The sequence below is a fragment of the Triticum urartu genome, chromosome 4 (genome assembly GCF_003073215.2).
Source record: "Triticum urartu cultivar G1812 chromosome 4, Tu2.1, whole genome shotgun sequence".
Classification (NCBI taxonomy): domain Eukaryota; kingdom Viridiplantae; phylum Streptophyta; class Magnoliopsida; order Poales; family Poaceae; genus Triticum; species Triticum urartu.
In genome coordinates this window covers 483,596,791-483,614,715 of record NC_053025.1, presented here as the reverse complement: position 1 = coordinate 483,614,715, position 17,925 = coordinate 483,596,791, and the positions used below count along the sequence as shown (strand labels likewise).

The 17,925-nt window shown below is 51.1% G+C and overlaps 2 protein-coding genes across 2 annotated transcripts; both read left to right on the top strand.

Annotated features, from left to right (window-relative positions):
• Positions 1–607: 607 nt before the first annotated feature.
• On the top strand, positions 608–2,403 carry LOC125554815 (aspartic proteinase CDR1-like). Its single transcript, XM_048718220.1, has 2 exons — positions 608–692; positions 1,022–2,403. The coding sequence occupies exons 1-2, from the start codon at positions 608–610 to the stop codon at positions 2,401–2,403; spliced, it is 1,467 nt and encodes a 488-aa protein (XP_048574177.1).
• Positions 2,404–16,654: 14,251 nt separating this feature from the next.
• LOC125553971 lies at positions 16,655–17,909 on the top strand. The gene has a single exon (XM_048717606.1). It carries the CDS (start codon positions 16,910–16,912, stop codon positions 17,690–17,692), a length of 783 nt encoding a protein of 260 aa, XP_048573563.1. The 5' UTR covers positions 16,655–16,909; the 3' UTR covers positions 17,693–17,909.
• Positions 17,910–17,925: the final 16 nt, after the last annotated feature.

Genomic DNA, 17,925 nt, shown 5'->3' with positions numbered 1-17,925 from the left:
ACCTGAACAGATGAACCCTGTTCGCTTCCACCATTCCTGTCACCGCCTGGGCGTCACCTTGCTTGGATGCGCGAATCGGCTAAACATGTAAAATGTTCAATGCGACTAATTAATAGGAAGCTCGAATTGTTGAATAAGGTCAAAGCATCTCTAGCAAATCCTGTAAAACGTGGTACCGCAAATTTCGTTTAGGGGATCCTATAAAACGAATTTCTGGTACTGCGGAAGGCACGACACAACCGATCTAGTATACGATACTGCATAATTTAAACTTAAACTTCGCGCCATGATAGTTCACGGAGTTCACCGTACATTCAAACACACAAACTTGAAAACATACTAGATAATCTAATATTAGTCTAGGGCTTGAGGTAGAACTCGATAGTGGACCGGTAGAGCACGTGCACGAGCTCGTACCCCTCCTTGGCCTCCTCGAGCCGCACGGCGGCGCCGTCTTCTCCGGCCGCGACCGCCTCCTTCCCCTCGTGTACCTCGATCTCCGCCTCGCGGAGACCCTTAGTGGTGGGCCAAAGTGCCTCCCGATCTCGTCGAACTTGCTCCATGTCTTCCGGCCGCTGCTACGGGAGAGGGCGTCACGCTCTCTGGCATGCTACGGGCGCCATGGTTCGACCTTGGGGCAACTGGAGCTAACGGTCTCGGCCTCGGCCTCGTGCCCTGTATCTCTCAGAAAGGCATGAAAAAAAAGTCATGTTTTACAGGATCTGCTTGAGATGCTATTGGAAGAGAAAGTGGCGTGACAAAAGAAAATAAAACAGGATTTTTTTTTCGTACGGTTGCGAGAGATTTGAATGTCAGGCCATTTTTTGGCGAAGGAAAAAAAATTCAATCAGCTGCCTGTCTTGCCGCTCGAATAACCAGTAATAATGACTTGATTACCGCCTTCAAAACCACTAATCTCTCTCCAAATTACCATTACGCATATGGCGGGAAATACTAATACGCACCGGCAGAGGACACCATTAGCAAGCGATCAGCCGAGCTAGCTAGCAGTGACAAGAAGAGTTTGGCACGATGGCGGGTCGCGCTCTTTTGCTCGTTGCACTCGTCCTGACAGCGCAGCTGTGCGGGTGCACGGCGTACTTCGGCGATGGCGGCGGGTTCAGCGTGGAGTTCATCCACCGGGACTCTCCCAAGTCGCCGTTCCACGACCCGTCGCTGACCTCGTACGACCGCGTGCTCGCCGCCGTGCGGCGCTCCAGGGCGCGCTCGCGCTCGTACGCAGGCGGCGGCTCTCCTGGCGGCGCCGTGTCCGAGGTGGTGTCCGCTCCGTTCGAGTACCTGATGTACGTCAACGTGGGCACGCCGCGCACCCGGATGCTCGCCCTGGTCGACACCGGCAGCGACGTGGTGTGGTTCAAATGCAGCAACGGGACCGCCGGCCCTGCGCCGCTGAGCGCCGTCTTCGACCCGTCCTCCTCGTCGTCCTACGGCCTCGTGGGCTGCCGGTCCGACCCGTGCCGCGCGATCTACGGCACCTCCTGCGGCGCCGACTCCTTCTGCCGGTACCGCTCCACGTACTCGGACGGGTCCACGACTGCCGGCATCCTCTCCACCGAGACATTCACCTTCGACGACGCTCCCGGCGGCTGCGTGGGATGCCGGGAACGCCCGCAGCTGCAGGTGCCCGGAGTCAGCTTCGGGTGCGCCACGAGCGTGACCGGCAAGGCGTTCCGCCTGACCGGCAACGTGGGCCTCGGCGCCGGGAGCGGCTCCCTCGTGAACCAGATCGGCGCCGCGACGTCGCTCGGGCGGAGGTTCTCGTACTGCCTGGCGCCCTTCTTCGTCGAGGCGTCCTCCATCCTCAGCTTCGGCGCCCGCGCCGCCGTGACGGAGCCGGGCGCGGTGACCACGCCGCTGGTCCCGTCCGCGGTGGACGCCTTCTACACGGTCCTCCTCGCGTCCGTCAGGATCGGGAACTCGACCGTCGTGCCGCCGAGGCGGTCCCCCGCCATCGTCGACTCCGGCACGGTGCTGACGTACCTCGACAAGGGGCTGCTGGAGCAGGTCGTGGCGGAGGTCGCCCGGAGCGTCAGGCTCCCGCGGAAGCAGTCGCCGGAGAAGCTGGTGGATCTGTGCTACGACGTGGCCGGTGAGTCGCCCGTGGCCTGGGCGAAGCTTCTCCCGGAGGTGACGCTGGGGTTTGGCGGCGGCGCCGCGATCACCCTGCCGGCGCGGAACGCGTTCGTGGAGGCGCGGAAGGGGACCGTGTGCCTGGCGATGTCGGCGGTGACGGATGATGGGCCGGCGGTGGCGACGATCGGGAGCATCGCGCAGCAGGGCTTCCACGTCGGCTTCGACCTGGACAAGCGCGCCATCACCTTCGCCGCTGCCGACTGCGCCAGCTCCTACTCCTCTTCTCCTCCCGCCTCAGTCTCTTGGTAGCTAGCTAACTGATCATGATCACCATGTAATAATCGCTACGTCTAGTGTGTTAGAGAAAAGAAACATAAAACCACAGCGATTTCAGCGTCGAATACTGATCGAACGTATAATTTCATCTCCACGTCTCGAGTTGATTCGGATTTGGATCCCATTTCACCCCAATACTGATCGAACGTCAGATTTGGAGCGATCCAACGTCGAACGGATCACTCCACTTGAAGGCCGGAACGAACGAACGATTTCGGTCGATGTGATCAACCCCCAGCGCGAACAATTTCAGGCCGACCGCGAACCCTTGCAGGCCTTGGGCACGGCTATGTGTCGCCCGCAGCGGTTCCTGAGGCATCGTCTGAGCTGCTGCTTGGCCGGCCCAATTACATTTCTTTAATCTACAGGGAAAAAATATTTCACACTGATATCATTCATCCTTTCCCCTTTTTTCTTCACATTTTTGTTTCTCATTTTTTCATTTAATTTATACTATTTATTTATATTATAAAAACGACTTTACATCAAAATAAAAATGTTAAATGTGTATAGAAAAATGTTAATCATGCATAAGAAAAATGCTTGTGACATTAAAAAAATTCATCTGTATAATAAAAGTGCACGTGCCATTCAAAAAAATATTCGTACAATGTACAAAAAATGTTTGCGTAATTCAAAAAAAAAGGTTTGTACATTCAAAAAAGTCGTATACATTGTAAAAAAGAAAATGTTTGCCTAATGTGAAAACATTCCATAACATTAAAAAATATAAGTGACATTATAAAGAAAAATTCCGGTGATTCAACAATGTTCATGACATTTCTAAAATGTTTATAGAATATAAAAATATTTCCCCATACAAATGTTTATTTCGATTAGAAAAATGTATGTGACATTTTGAATAAATATTCAGGTGGTTCCAAAAAATGTCCGTAATTTTTTTAAAATATCTATACAATGTAAAAATATCTTTGTACAGTTTAAGAAAATTAGTGCCATTAAAAATGTACAACTTGTATTTGGAAAATGTTACTTTGTTTTTGGAAAAGTTTTCAAAACATGTATTTTAGAAAAATGTCCACCATTTATTCACGTGTGCCCTATATTCTATATGTTCAACTCAAGAGATAATCTTATGCTCATTCATGGGTTAACCCCAGATTGTTTTCCTCATAAAAATTATGTCGTAGTCGAGCTGCCCTTACCTATTCGTAAGTACGTTGGAGTTCCCGAAGGAAAGGATGCCGGCTTCATCATGATGACCGAATCATAGGAATGAAGACATCAGTGTTATGGATCGACCTCTTCGAGAAGAGCAACCAACATCGAGAAAGACCCGTTAGAATTTCGTAACCAAATCCCTTCTCCCTTACTCCCGCTCCTAAATCTCGGGACGAGATTTCTTGTAGTGGAGGAGAATTGTGACGCCCGGATAGTTAAGCTACAGTAACCCTCTACTAATGTTGCCACGTCATCTCGGTTACTATTGTTAATCTCGTGTTAGTTAAAAAAACGATTCAAATTCAAATTTGTATTTAAATCAAATGATAAAGGTTTTCAATATTAAAACTAAAATGTTCGGAGTAAGCCAAATAGTACATAGGTAATTACGATGGAGAAACCACATTTTTATAAAATATTTAAATACTCTAAAACGAATAAGACAGCTGCACAACCAATTTAATAAATGTCTTTTATTATTTATAAAATGTTAAACTATTTTATTTAGGGGTTTTAAACTTTTCGTAACTGAGGTATAATTAGTGGGACTAATTTAGGTACAACTTTTATGTTTAAAAAAAACTAAAGTAGAATTAAACAGGAAAGTAAAAATAAATAAAGTAAAAAAGATAAATCAAAATAAAGCTAATAGGAGAAGGACCCCCCCCCTGGCCAGCTGGGCCAAACGGCCCAGCCGGCCAGCCCACTGACCTAGTCGGCCCACCACTCTCCCCCTTATCCTTCTGTAGGCCGAACCCCTAGCTTGCCCACGCCCCACTTGACCCCCCCACTCACTTCGCTCTCCCCCTCCGCCCTAGATCTGGATCGAGATCGGGGCACGACCCAGACGAGGCCGCGACGCTGCCGCTCGTCCCCGACACCTCGCCAATCGCCGTCGCTAGAGCCACCTCGCCGCCTGTCGCTACCCCATCTCGAAGCCGCCCCCGACATCGCCGGATCAGCCGTCCTCCTATCCATCGGCCGCCGCCACTTCACCGATGACTCCAACGCCATCACTACGCCCCGCGCCTCCCCGGCGTGCTTCCCTTCAACGCTGTGAGCGGGCATCGCAATCCCACCCCTCTCTGTCTTCCTCCATGTCCAAGCGTTGTAGACCGCCGTCCCCTACCGCAACCGCATCGCCCTCCTCCCCCCGTGCGCTCCCCGCCCCGCCCTACCGCCTTCGGCCACCGTATCAGGTGCCCGCCCCCGGCCGCGCCTTGCTGCTCGCCGTAGGCCGCCGAGGCATGCGCCCGCCATGACCTCGCCGTGGCCGTGCTCGTCCCTCCGCCCACTGCCGCCGCTCCCGCTGCCCCCCTACCACCGCCCGCGCCCGCCGTGCTGCTTCTTCCCGTTGGCCAACGCAAGCGCCGCCCGCAACGGCCGCGCCCCGTGCATTTGCCCTACTGTTGTTGCTGCCCTCCAAGTCATCGCTGCCTGCTCCATCTGCCGCACCGCCGCGCCCAACCACCTGCAGCGCGCGCCCGCCGCTCCGCTCCCCCCCACGCGAGCCTGCGCCATCCCAGCTCGTGCCGACCGTCGCTGCCCCCGCAGCCAACTCCGGTGCCTCGACGACCGTCGCCCGCTCACCCGGGTTCGCCCTGACGGGCGCGTGCTCGCCTCTGCTTAGCCCCGTGCCCGCTAGGCTCCCCAGAGCCACTGACCAGTGGGCCCACGCCCTAGAATGAAAAAATAATTAAAATAATAATAATAATATATAAATAATTAAATAATAATTAATTAAGTTAATTAATCATATTTAATTAACCTAATTAACCCATTAGTTTAATTAAACAGTAATTAGTTTAACATAAACCCTAATCAACCTAACAGTGTATGACAGGTGGGTCCCACGGGGCCCACACGTCAGTTGACCAGTCAACTCCTCTGTTGACTACTGACGTCATGATGACGTCAACAGACACTGTTCTGGATAATGTTGAATTAAATTAATTAATTAAATGCTAAAATTGTTTTAAATCTTTTAAAATTAATATAAAATAAACCGTAGTTCGGAATGGAAAAATTTTGTACATGAAAGTTGCTCAGAACGACGAGACGAATCCAGATACGTAGCCCGTTCGTCCGTCACGCATCCCTAGCATAGCGAACACGCAACTTTCCCCCTCTGATTCATCTGTCCAAAAACGCGAAACACCGGGGATATTTTCCCGGATGTTCCTCCCACCCCCTTTACCGGTATCACCTCATACCGCGTTAGGGCACCCCTAGGACCGCTACTTGTCTTGTCAAGCATCATTATGCATCTGTTTGCAGTGTATTCATTGTTTCTTCCCCCTCTTCTCACCAGTAGACTACGAGGCTGACGCCGCTGCTGGTGCCCCGATCGACTACATTGTTGACGACCCCTCTCTCTTGCCAGAGCAACAAGGCAAGCCCCCCTTTAATCACCAGATATCGCCTAATCTTCTCTCTACTTCTTCCATTAGAGTAGTGTAGCATGATACTGCTTCCGTTAATCCTATCCTGATGCATAGCATGTCCTTGCTACTACTGTTGTTACCTTTACCTGCAATTCTAATGCTTAGTATAGGATGTTAGTTTATCATCAGTGGCCCTACATTCTTGTCCGTCTGCCATGCTATATTATCGGGTCATGATCACTTGGGAGGTGATCACGGGTATATACTTATACATGTGTACATACTATACAGGTGGTGACTAAAGTCGGGCCGGCTCGTTGAGTACCCGCAAGTGATTCTGATGTGGGGGCTGAAGGGGCAGGTGGGTCCATCCAGGTAGTGGTGGGCCTGAGTTCCCGACGGCCCCCGACTGTTACTTTGAAGCGGAGCGACAGGGCAGGTTGAGACCACCTAGGAGAGAGGTGGGCCTGGCCCTTGTCGGTGTTCGGGGTTACTTCAAAATAACATGCTTAACGAGATCTGGGTATTTGATCTGAGTCTGGCTACTGGCCTATACGCACTAACCAACCACGCGGGAACAGTTATGGGCACTCGACGTCGTGGTATCAGAAGAAGCCTTCGTGACGTCAGCGACTGAGTGGCGCGCGCTGGGTTAGACCGCGTAACGCAACTTCCTTTGTAATGGAGGTTGCTACGTCTGCTCACCGGCCGTGTATGCAACATGCAGGTGTGCAATGGGCGATGGGCCCAGACCCCTGCGCCATAGGATTTAGACCGGCGTGCTGACCTCTCTGTTGTGCCTAGGTAGGGCTGCGACGTGTTGATCTTCTGAGGCCGGGCATGACCCTGACAAGTGTGTCCGGACAAAGGGGATCGAGCGTGTTGGGAAATGTGGTGCACCCTTGCATGGAAGTTAATCTATTCGAATAGCCGTGATCTTCGGTAACAGGACGACTTGGAGTTGTACCTTGACCTTATGACAACTAGAAATGGATACCTAATAAAACACACCCTTCCAAGTGCCAGATACAACCGGTGATCGATCTCTCACAAGGCAACGAGGGGAGGATCAACGGTTAGGATTATGCTATGCGATGTTACTTGGTGAACTTACCATCTACTCTCTTCTTCTGCTGCAAGATGGAGGTTACCAGAAGCGTAGTCTTCGAAAGGCCTAGCTACCCCCCTCTTATTCCGACATTCTGCAGTTCAGTCCACGTATGATACCCCCTTTTCCTTTTGATACCAATGCATACATATGTAGTGTAGCTCCTTGCTTGCGAGTACTTTGGATGAGTACTCACGGTTGCTTTGCTCCCCCTTTTCCCCCCTTTTCTATACTCGATTGCTGCGACCAGACGATGGAGCCCAGGAGCCAGACGCCACCGTCGATGACGACTGCTACTACTCTGGAGGTGCCTACTACTACATGTAGGCCGCAGACGACGACCAGGAGTAGTTTAGGAGGATCCCAGGCAGGAGGCATGCGCCTCTTTCGATCTGTATCCCAGTTTGTGCTAGCCTTCTTAAGGCAAACTTGTTTAATTTATGTCTGTACTCAGATATTGTTGCTTCCGCTAACTCGTCTATGATCGAGCTCTTGTATTCGAGCCCTCGAGGCCCCTGGCTTGTAATATGATGCTTGTATGACTTATTTTATTTGTAGAGTTGTGTTGTGATATCTTCCCGTGAGTCCCTGATCTTGATCGTACACGTTTGCGTGTATGATTAGTGTACGATTGAATCAGGGGCGTCACAATGTGCCACAACAGTTTCAGATTCATAGCCATGAAAAGGATCAGATTCAACCAAAGTAATTATATCAGGATCAACAGAGAATTCATAATCGTTATCGGTAACACAGATAGGTGAAGTAGCAAAAGCAGGGTCAGGTTTCATTCTAGCATTTAGAGATTGCTGATTCCATTTAGCTAATAACCTCTTAAGTTCATATCTATCTTTGCAAGCTAAAGTAGCTAAAGAAGCTTCTTTATCAAAAACATAACACTCGGGAATAACAGGCAAGTCTTCATCATCAATTTCATCAGTATTATCAGATTCAATATTTTCATTCTCTCTAGCCCTAGCAAGTTGTTCATCAAGAAATTCACCAAGTGGCACAGTAGTATCAAGCATAGAAGTAGTTTCATCATAAGTATCATGCATAGCAGTAGTGGCATCATCAATAACATGCGACATATCAGAACGAATAGCAGAAGCAGGTTTAGGTGTTGCAAGCTTACTCATAACAGAAGATGAATCAAGTGCAGAGCTAGATGTCAGTTCCTTACCCCCCTCGTAGTTGAGAGATAAATCTTGGTTTTTGGATCTCTCAAGTTCTTCATAATGATAAGCGGATATAAATCCCAAGTGACTCAAAGAATAGAGTTATGCTCCCCGGCAACGGCGCCAGAAAATAGTCTTGATAACCCACAAGTATAGGGGATCGCAACAGTTTTTGAGGGTAGAGTATTCAACCCAAATTTATTGATTCGACACAAGGGGAGCCAGAGAATATTCTCAAGTATTAGCAGCTGAGTTGTCAATTCAACCATACCTGAAAACTTAATATCTGCAGCAAAGTGTTTAGTAGCAAAGTAATATGATAGTAGTGGTAACGGTAACAAAAGGTAACATTAGCAAAAGTAATGTTTTTGGTATTTTGTAGTGATGATAGCAACAGCAATGAAAAAGTAAATAAGCGAAAAAACAATATGTGGAAAGCTCGTAGGCAATGGATCAGTGATGGAGAATTATGCCGGATGCAGTTCATCATGTAAGAGCATCTCCAACAGCCGCGCTAAGCGCCGCGCGTAAAAAACCTGTTTACCGCGTGCGCTGCGGCTGGTTTTGCGCGCCCGCCTACGCTGGCTCCAGCAGCCGCGCTATAATGCAGCGCGCACGCGCCGCTCCAGCAGAGCGCAAAAATACAGCGCGCGTGACTCGCCGGGCATTTTGCATATATGATATTTTGGACAAAAATGAACATGTGAAATTTGACACAAACAAGTTGATGAATAAAAGTTCATGCCCACAAGTTCAAAATCATGCCCACAAGTTCATCCAACCAAGTTCAAATGCAAACTAAAGTTCAAGACATGAAAGACACATCAATCTTCATCTTCCTCGTCTTCGTCTTCGTCCTCATCTTCCGAAGACGACTCTTCCGCCTCCGAAGATGAATCTTCCTCCCTCTCCTCATCACGCACCGCATCATGTGAAGCTCCGACGGTGTTGGCAAGATCTTCAACGGCATCTTCATGGGAATGTGTGTGAGAAGGCACATCGAAAGACATTGCACCCATGGCGGCCGGAGGTGCACCCATGCCTCCCATGAGAGAAGCAAACTCATGCCTCCCATGGCGGCCATAGCGTCGAGGGTGCTCCAAAGCCACCCATGCCTCCCATGGCGGCCGGAGGTGCACCCATGCCTCCCATGGCGCCGAAGCCACCGCCACCCATGGCGCCGAGGCCACCGCCACCCATTGCACGAACCAAGGCTCTTTTTTGGATCAAGACTTCTTGTTGGGCAAGATTGACATACTCTTTTTGCGCCGCATTGAGGTTAGATGTGTCCAAGAAGAACAAGTGCTTCTCCCATTCCAACAACTTAGCTCGCTCCTCGTTGCTCACTTTCCTCTCCTCCAAAGCCACCTTTCTCTCCTCGGCCGCCACCCTTCTCTCCTCGGCCGCCAACCTCCTCTCCTCGGCCACGGCATCTTGGTTCCTTGCCATTTTCCTCACCTCATTGGCTTCGACCCTTGCCTTCACAATAGCTTCCATAGCATTTTTGAGCTCATCATCTCCTTTCCTCTTCTTCTTTTCGGTTTTGTCTTTCTTGCACCCATCCGGTCGTTTTGGCTTCGAGTATGAAACCGAGTTGGGTGTGGGGCTTCTCTTGCCGTCATCACTTGATGCATCATCCTCCTCATCATCATCATTCATCTCAATTGCTCGCTTCCGTTTGTTGCTCAAATGCAAATCCTCCAAACCATCACGCTTCTTCCATTTCTCATCATCCTTTAACACTTCATAGCAATGAGGCAAGGTAAAGACCCTGCCTTTCTTGATCTTCCCCTTCTTGGTTGTCCTTGTCTCTTCTTTGAACAAGTTTTGTGCAATGTTGTACTACAAGAAAAACAAAACAAGTTAGCACTTCGGTCACCAAAAACAAGTATGATGAACATATATGAGATGCCACTTACTCGATCATCCTCATTTGTGCCACTTGGGTTAATCTTGTCAACTGCCTTTTGTACGGCCGCCCACTTTTGACAATCCAGTTGATTGTCGACCATCGGGACCGAAGTGATCTCTCGGAGCGGTCAATTCCACTCAAGTTGTGAGCATCAAAGTGTTCTTTCATTCGCCCCCAATACGCGTCTCTACTTTGATCACCTCCAATGGATGGATCCCTCGACACTTGCAAATAAGTATGGCATAGTAACTTGTCATCGTTGGTTGAGTAATTGCCCGCTCTTCCTTTCGGCGCCTCGACAATTCCTCACCCTCCTCGTCCACCTCAAACTCATGGTCTTCGAAATGGATGTCATTGGTTTGAGACCAATGCGAATTGTTGGACCCAACACCCATAGTGGACATGTATGCATCATCGTTGAGACTACAAAGTTTTTTGAACAATGCAAATAAGCTATCTATATGTGATGATGATGCATTGAAAAAATAAGAAGAAAAGAAAAGTTGGAAATTTTTTCACCTTGGGGGCATTTCGTCGAACACGTGGTGCGCGTCGGCGGCCGGCTCAACGAGTGAGCTCGCCGGCGCTTCGGAAGCCGCCGCGGCCGTCGAACGCCCTGCAAGCTTCTTTCCCCTCGCCTTCGTGGTGCCGGAGCCGTCCGCCGCCTTGTTTTTCTTCGCGGATGTTTTGCCCTTCTTCGTCCGCGCCGCATTGGGGACCTTCTTCGACGGTGCGGCGGCGGCACGGGACGGCGCCGGCGCGACGCCACCCGGCGCCGTGGTCATCCGCGGCGGCAAGAAGAGGCTGCGCGCGAGGCCGACGCTCGGCGGAGCTCCGGCGGTGGCGACGCCAGCGCTTCCCGCGCTAGGGTTTCCGGCGGCGGCGGGGGGGGGGGGTCGCGGCTGTACAGCGGGGTGAGCGGGGCGCCGGTGTGCGCGTCCATGGATGGGTGGCAGGGCGTCGGCGCCGGCGCGCGCGGGGCGTAGGACGAGGAGAGGAGAGAGTGCGGCGCGAGCGCTCGAGTGTGCCGCGCGCTGTAGCTGGCTCTCAAAATACGCCACGCGGGTAAGTGTTTTCAACCGCGCGCCCAACCCGCTATAGCACGCGCCGTTTTTGCGCGCCCGCTGGAGCGACCCGCCACGTTGCGCGCGCTAAAACGGCCTAATTTGCGGCGCGGCGCTAGTTTAGCGCGGCTGTTGGAGATGCTCTAACAGTCATAACCTAGGGTGACACAGAACTAGCTCCAATTAATTGATATAATGTAGGCATGTATTCTGAATATAGTCATACGTGCTTATGGAAAAGACTTGCATGACATCTTTTGTTCAACCCTCACGTGGCAGCGGGGTCCTTACGGAAACTAAGGGATATTAAGGCCTCCTTTTAATAGAGTACCGGAACAAAGCATTAACACATAGTGAATACATGAACTTCTCAAACTACGATCATCACCGGTAAGTATCCCGATTATTGTCACTTCGGGGTTAACGGATCATAACACATAATAGGTGACTATAGACTTGCAAGATAGGATCAAGAACTCTCATATATTGATGAAAACATAATAGGTTCAGATCTGAAATCATGGCACTCGGGCCCTAGTGACAAGCATTAAGCATAGCAAAGTCATAGCAACATCAATCTCAGAACATAGTGGATACTAGGGATCAAACCCTAACAAAACTAACTCGATCACCTGATAGATCCCATCCAACCCATCACCGTCCAGCAAGCCTACGATGGAATTACTCACGCACGGCGGTGAGCATCATGAAATTGGTGATGGAGGATGGTTGATGATGACGATGGCGACGGATTCCCCTCTCCGGAGCCCCGAACGGACTCCAGATCAGCCCTCCCGAGAGATTTTAGGGCTTGGCGGCGGCTCCATATCGTAAAACACGATGAATTCTTCTCTCTAATTTTTTTTCTCCCCGAAACACAATATATAGAGTTGGAGTTGGAGTCAGAGGAGCTCCAGGGAGCCCACGAGGTAGGGGGCGCGCCCCCCACCCTCGTGGACAGGTGGTGGGCCCCCCGGCCTTCATCTTTTGCAGGTATTTTTTATATTTTCCAAAAAGTTGCTCCGTGAAGTTTCAGGTCATTCCGAGAACTTTTGTTTCTGCACATAAATAACATCATGGTAATTCTGCTGAAAACAGCGTCAGTCCGGGTTAGTTCCATTCAAATCATGCAAGTTAGAGTCCAAAATAAGGGCAAAAGTGTTTGGAAAAGTAGATACGACGGAGACGTATCATAAGTCCACCACGAGGATGTCGTCACGGCCGCGCCATCCTTACTTGAACAGACTGGTTTTCAAATCCAACCCCAACCATAGAGCGGATCGCCTCATCGGCGAAGGATCTGAATAATATTTATTTAGCGTCGTCATCATCGTCGAAGCCAAAACGATGAACAAACAAAAAATCTAGGCTACTTGAGCCTAAAACAATACACACGCATGGATCCGATGACCCCCCTCACGACCGACGACCTCAGTCGTGGCCAGAGGGGAGCCGCCGAGGGCAGCGGCGGAAGGAAGCTCTCCAACGGAAGAAAGGGAACGGTCGCGCTGATTCGAGTCACTCTACTATTGTCCTGTTGGCACATGCGTGGACGCTCATCGGTCAAACGCTATGCCACGTAGGCAGAATACGGGGTGGCGGAGCCAGGAAAAATTAGGAGCCGGGGCGGACCGCAAGCTAACTAAAAATACGGCGAACCGCAATCGGGTATTTGGATACAAATTTTGCAACTATAAGCACTAAATTAGAGAACTACAAATCCATACAAAGCCAAACGACCTATATCGCATTGTCCATAAACATAATCTCAATAAAAAAACTGGAATTAAATACATCAGCTAATTGCTGAATAAACAATACTTGCTCTAGGAATCCAAAAAATTCTCATATATGCAATTTAATAACTTAAGATTAAAATTTGACGATCTGGAATGATTGAACTAACTGACAATGGTTAGGTTGGAGGAGTCTAGAAGAAACAATACCATGGGGAGTGGAGATGGATTTTTCTTCAACTAACAAAAGGTCCCGTGCGTTGCAACGGGAGGAAATAAATCACATGCGATATATGCTTTTCACTGTCGAAATTGTTTCCAAGATTTGATTTATGAATTCATGGTCGATGTAGTATATCACATCACCGCTATGGTCTGAACGGCCGGCGGCGGCGACCAGGATGGCACACGGCGAAGCGGCGCGAGCCGGTGGTGGCGGCACACAGCGGAGGGGCAGGGGTCGGTGGCGGCGTGCTGGAGATTGAGAAGGGAGGCGAGGTCATGGCTCGTCCGGGTGGGATTTTTCTTTTCTTTTTTCTGTTCTCCATGCCGTCGGGTTGACTTGAACAATAGGAGTGCGGGTTGATTTCAAAAAAAGTCAGGGATTTCTTTGCAAAAAGCGCGCGACGGTGAACCGAGAGACTCAACCTGTACTTTATTATTAGGAAAAGATAAACGGAATGATGGAATCCCCAACTTCCTATATCCCTACAGATTATAAACCAATACAGTTGAAGATATAAAATACGAGAAGTGAATTCTCATCCCATACCATAATTTTTGTGTGTGCATGACCACTGGTTAAATTTCCCAAATCTATACAACCTTTAACTCACCTTGCCTAATCAGCGGGTTTGAATGGCTAGGAGGAGCCGCTGTCAATTCCGTCTTTCTGCCCCTGTGCCCGTCAAATCACCGGTGTGTTCTGCCTTTTGCTAGACTGCGGAGGCCGACGAAGCCGCACGTATCGTCGTTGCGATTGAAGTGATTGAGGGAGGAGGTTTTTTTTTTCTCAGATCAGATGGAGGTGAGGACGTGTGACTGCGTGAGCACGGTGCGTTGATAGTTGTGCAGGCAGTTCTATCTCCCCTATGTGCAGCCATGGGCCTAGGAACAGCCGTGCAAGTTAGTTTTTTTTAGGGCTTGCCGTGCAAGTTAGTTGAATGGGCCTAGAGGGACCAAGGCCCAGCGATTTGCCCGGGCAAGTCATGATAAATCCAGCTCATTAGTACGTGACCCAGGTGTGGAGGATTCTTCAAGAGCCAAATTCTCGATATTGAGCTCTTTAATCTTGAGTTTTCGCGATATTGAGCTCTTTAATCTTGCACTACTAGCTCGCCAGGTGTGGAGGATTCTTCAAGAGCCAAATTCTCTAAGTGCTAGAGTACTGAAGGCGAGATATTTTCCGGATGGTTCTATTCTTGAGGCGACCTTGGGAGCTCATCCCTCCTAGGTATGGCGGTCGCTGATAGAAGGTCGAGATGTGCTTGCTTTGGGCTTAATAAAGAGGATAGGCTCGGGGGAGAACACAAGCATATGGCATGAGAATTGGTTGCCTAGGGACTACAAGTTAAAACCCATGTGTTCGATCTCCCCTGATCCTCCTCAAACTGTCTCGGAACTCATTGATCCAACATCACGGACATGGAATAGAAAAGTCCTTATGCAACATTTTGTGAAGCCTGATGTTGATGTGATTATGAGCATCCCGCTTAGCTTTCGAGTGCAACAAGATTTCTGGGCTTGGCACTATGATAAGAGAGGAGTGTTTTTTGTACGGTCTGCGTACAAGATGATCTCAGCTATCAAACATCAAAGAGAGGAGTGGCTTGAACACCGTGCGAGCAACTCCAACAAGGAGGCAGAGAAGAAAGCATGGTCTCAGATTTGGAAAGTTAAGATCCCATCAAAGGTCAGAGTTTTTGTCTGGAGATTGGCCCAGATGTCATTGCCAACGGGGACGGTGCGCCATAGCAGGAAGATGGCGACCTCACCAGCTTGTTCAATATGCAATGAAGAAGTGGACTCTTGGCGGCATTCTTTGTTTGATTGCCGCATGGCCAGGTGTGTTTGGGCTCTGAGTGATGAAGATGTCCTTGAACATATGCTATCCAACAGAACTGATGATGCGAGGCTATGGATTTTTTGGCTGTTTGAAACCACGAATCAGCATGATCTTGCCAAGATCCTAGTCATGATGTGGGCTATATGGTGGGCTCAGCGGAAAGCTATCCATGACAATGAGTACCAAAGTCCACTTTCAACGTTCAGTTTCGTCAATCGATATCTCGATGAACTTGAAGTGGCAAACCTTGGAAGAACGACGATTACGAATCCGGCTGTCCAGCAGAGGCCAGCAAGATGGCGGCCACCTGATGATGAGGCATGTGTGAAGATAAATGTGGATGGCGCTATCTCTCGCCGAGGAACCACAGGAGCGGCAGCGGCAGTTTGCAGAGACAGACTCGGAAATTATTTGGGAGCTTCGGCAATTGTTTTTGATGGACTGGTCGATGCACCAAGCCTAGAAGCCCACGCATGCAACGAAGCTCTTGTTCTGGCAAGGGATCTCAATATTTCACATGCGATAGTAGCATCAGACTGCATGCAAGTCGTCACAGATATCAAGCAAGGGGCTAGCTCCTCGTATGCCTTTCTGCTTAGAGAGATTAATGAGAGGGTGAATGATTTTGTTAAAATTAGCTTCTGTTTTGAGAGGAGGGAGTCGAACTTTGAGGCGCATGCTTTGGCTAAGGCAGCGTCGTCGCTCCCAGCGGGTCACCACATGTGGCTAGGGATCCTCCCGAATATCATTTGTATTCCTTCTGTGTTGAACTTTGAATAAAATCCCTAGTTTCACCTAAAAAGAAAATAGTACGTGACACTAAAAAAAAGCAAATTGTAGTAAGTAGGGTCATGGCGTATTTTATACAGCAGCTGGCTGGTGAGCCCGGGCAGCTGCCCCGGGTCGCCGGGTGCTGCCTCCGGCCAAAGCGTACGCAGTGACGTCGCTTTTATGACCAGTGACCGAAGTGAAATTTATCTCGAGGATGACGATGGGCCGCCAAGTGGGTATACCTGCACGTGCATTCTTGCTTATAAAAACGAAAAGGACGAGGGTTTGGGCCCCGGCCGATCTGGCGTGGCCTCGCCTTCTTTGGTCTGTCGCTCTCCTCCCATTTCTGCTACCTGCATGCATTTCCTCAACAACAAAAATTGCTACCTGCATGCATTCGGCTATCATGTTTCAGCAGACGCTGCAGCTGCGAACTTGCAACCAGGTGGGCCGGAGCATGTGGGGCGTTCGGGCACGTACGCACGCACGAGTTCACCGGCGCGTGACTTTGGCCGGAGGCCGCTCTGGGTTACCGTGCGCGGTCCACGGCAAACTTTTGGCACGGCACGGCCAGGAAGAGCCCGAGGCCCCAACTCGCTCGCTCAACTGGTCTCTGCATGCCAAACCGGGGATGTGAATGTGATGTGAACTCGACTCGACCCGCACCGTTGGATGGGAAAGCTTTGACAAGACAGCGCGAGTGTGCCAGAGTACTCTTCTTAAATTGATTAGTCTGCGCACGCTCATCCTGCTCAACACTAGATGTTGTTGCCCTTGGATCCCGAATCCAACGGTCAACACTCGTAGTCTTTTGGTCTTGGTCCAGTGCACGCACGGCCATGGGCACACTGGTCACTCTCTAGCTCACTCTACTGGGATAGCTTTATCTGACACGACGCACGGTCTACGAGGAGCAGCCAACCCAACCCAACCCGGCAACCCGCGCACTCCGTCGTCCAATGCCACTCTCTGCCGCTGCTGCTGCTGCTACCACCTCCAACTCCTCTCCCTCAGCCCTCGCCGCCGACGGCTGATCCTGGTCGGGGTTCGCGCGAGGGGACAGCCGGGCAGGAGCCGCGATGAAGATCCTCGACTCGCCCCTCATGGGCGAGTTCATCGGCTACCTCAAGTCCAACTGGGGCGGCAACTCGCGGGTGAGCCAGCGCCGGCGCCGGCTGCGGCAGCTGGTGGCGATGGTGCGCGGGGTGGCGGACGCCGCCGAGGCCCGGGCCGCGGTGCGGGGCAGCTCCCTCCACCGCTGGCTGCAGCTGCTGCGGAAGGAGGCGCTGCGCGGGCAGCAGGTGCTCGACGCCACCACCGACCCCTCCGCCGTCGTCGGCTCCGCCAAGAAGTTCCTCGCCGGCCTCAGGTCCCTCTTCGTCTGCAGCGCCGAGGTCGACCGCCTCACCGACGCCGTCGACGCGCTCGAGCGCCTCGCCGGCCCCGGCGCCGACCTCGACATCTTCCTGAAGGTGCTCCAGCTCGACGTCGCCATGGACGTCGACGAAGACGCCGTTCCGGCCCCGGCTGGCCCCTTCTCGGCCGCGCATTACGTGGACCAAGGCAGCTACGCCGTCGCCACCGCGCCGGGCGCCAAGAGGAAGCGCGCGGGGAGCTCCGGCGTCGACCAGGCCGGGGACGGCGACGGCGAGGCCGCGTCCCACTCCCACGGCCGGGGCGCCCTCGACCGCGCGTACCGGCACAAGCGCCGGGCCCTGGCGTGCAAGCGGCACACCGGCTTCTTCCCTCCGCCGGCGGGGCCAGACCGCTCCGTGGCGGTGGCGATGGCCATGGCCAGGGTGCGCCGCCGCATCGGGACGCCGAGCCTCGGGCGGCCCTTCTCCCGGATTTCCTTGGAGTGAAGTGAGGATCGAGCAGCAAGTATGCGATTTCTCGTGCATTTTCCTGCTAGAACTGCTGAAGCAGATCAAGTACCCACTACTAGTTTCGTCCTCCTAGCTAAGCTACTAAGACTGGTTGTAATGAGTAGTATCATAAGTTTGTATCATGCATATAATACTAATGTATGATACTAACTTTCTAAGGCATAGTACTCCCTCCATTCCCTTATCTAGTGCGTATTAGTTTTTTGCTA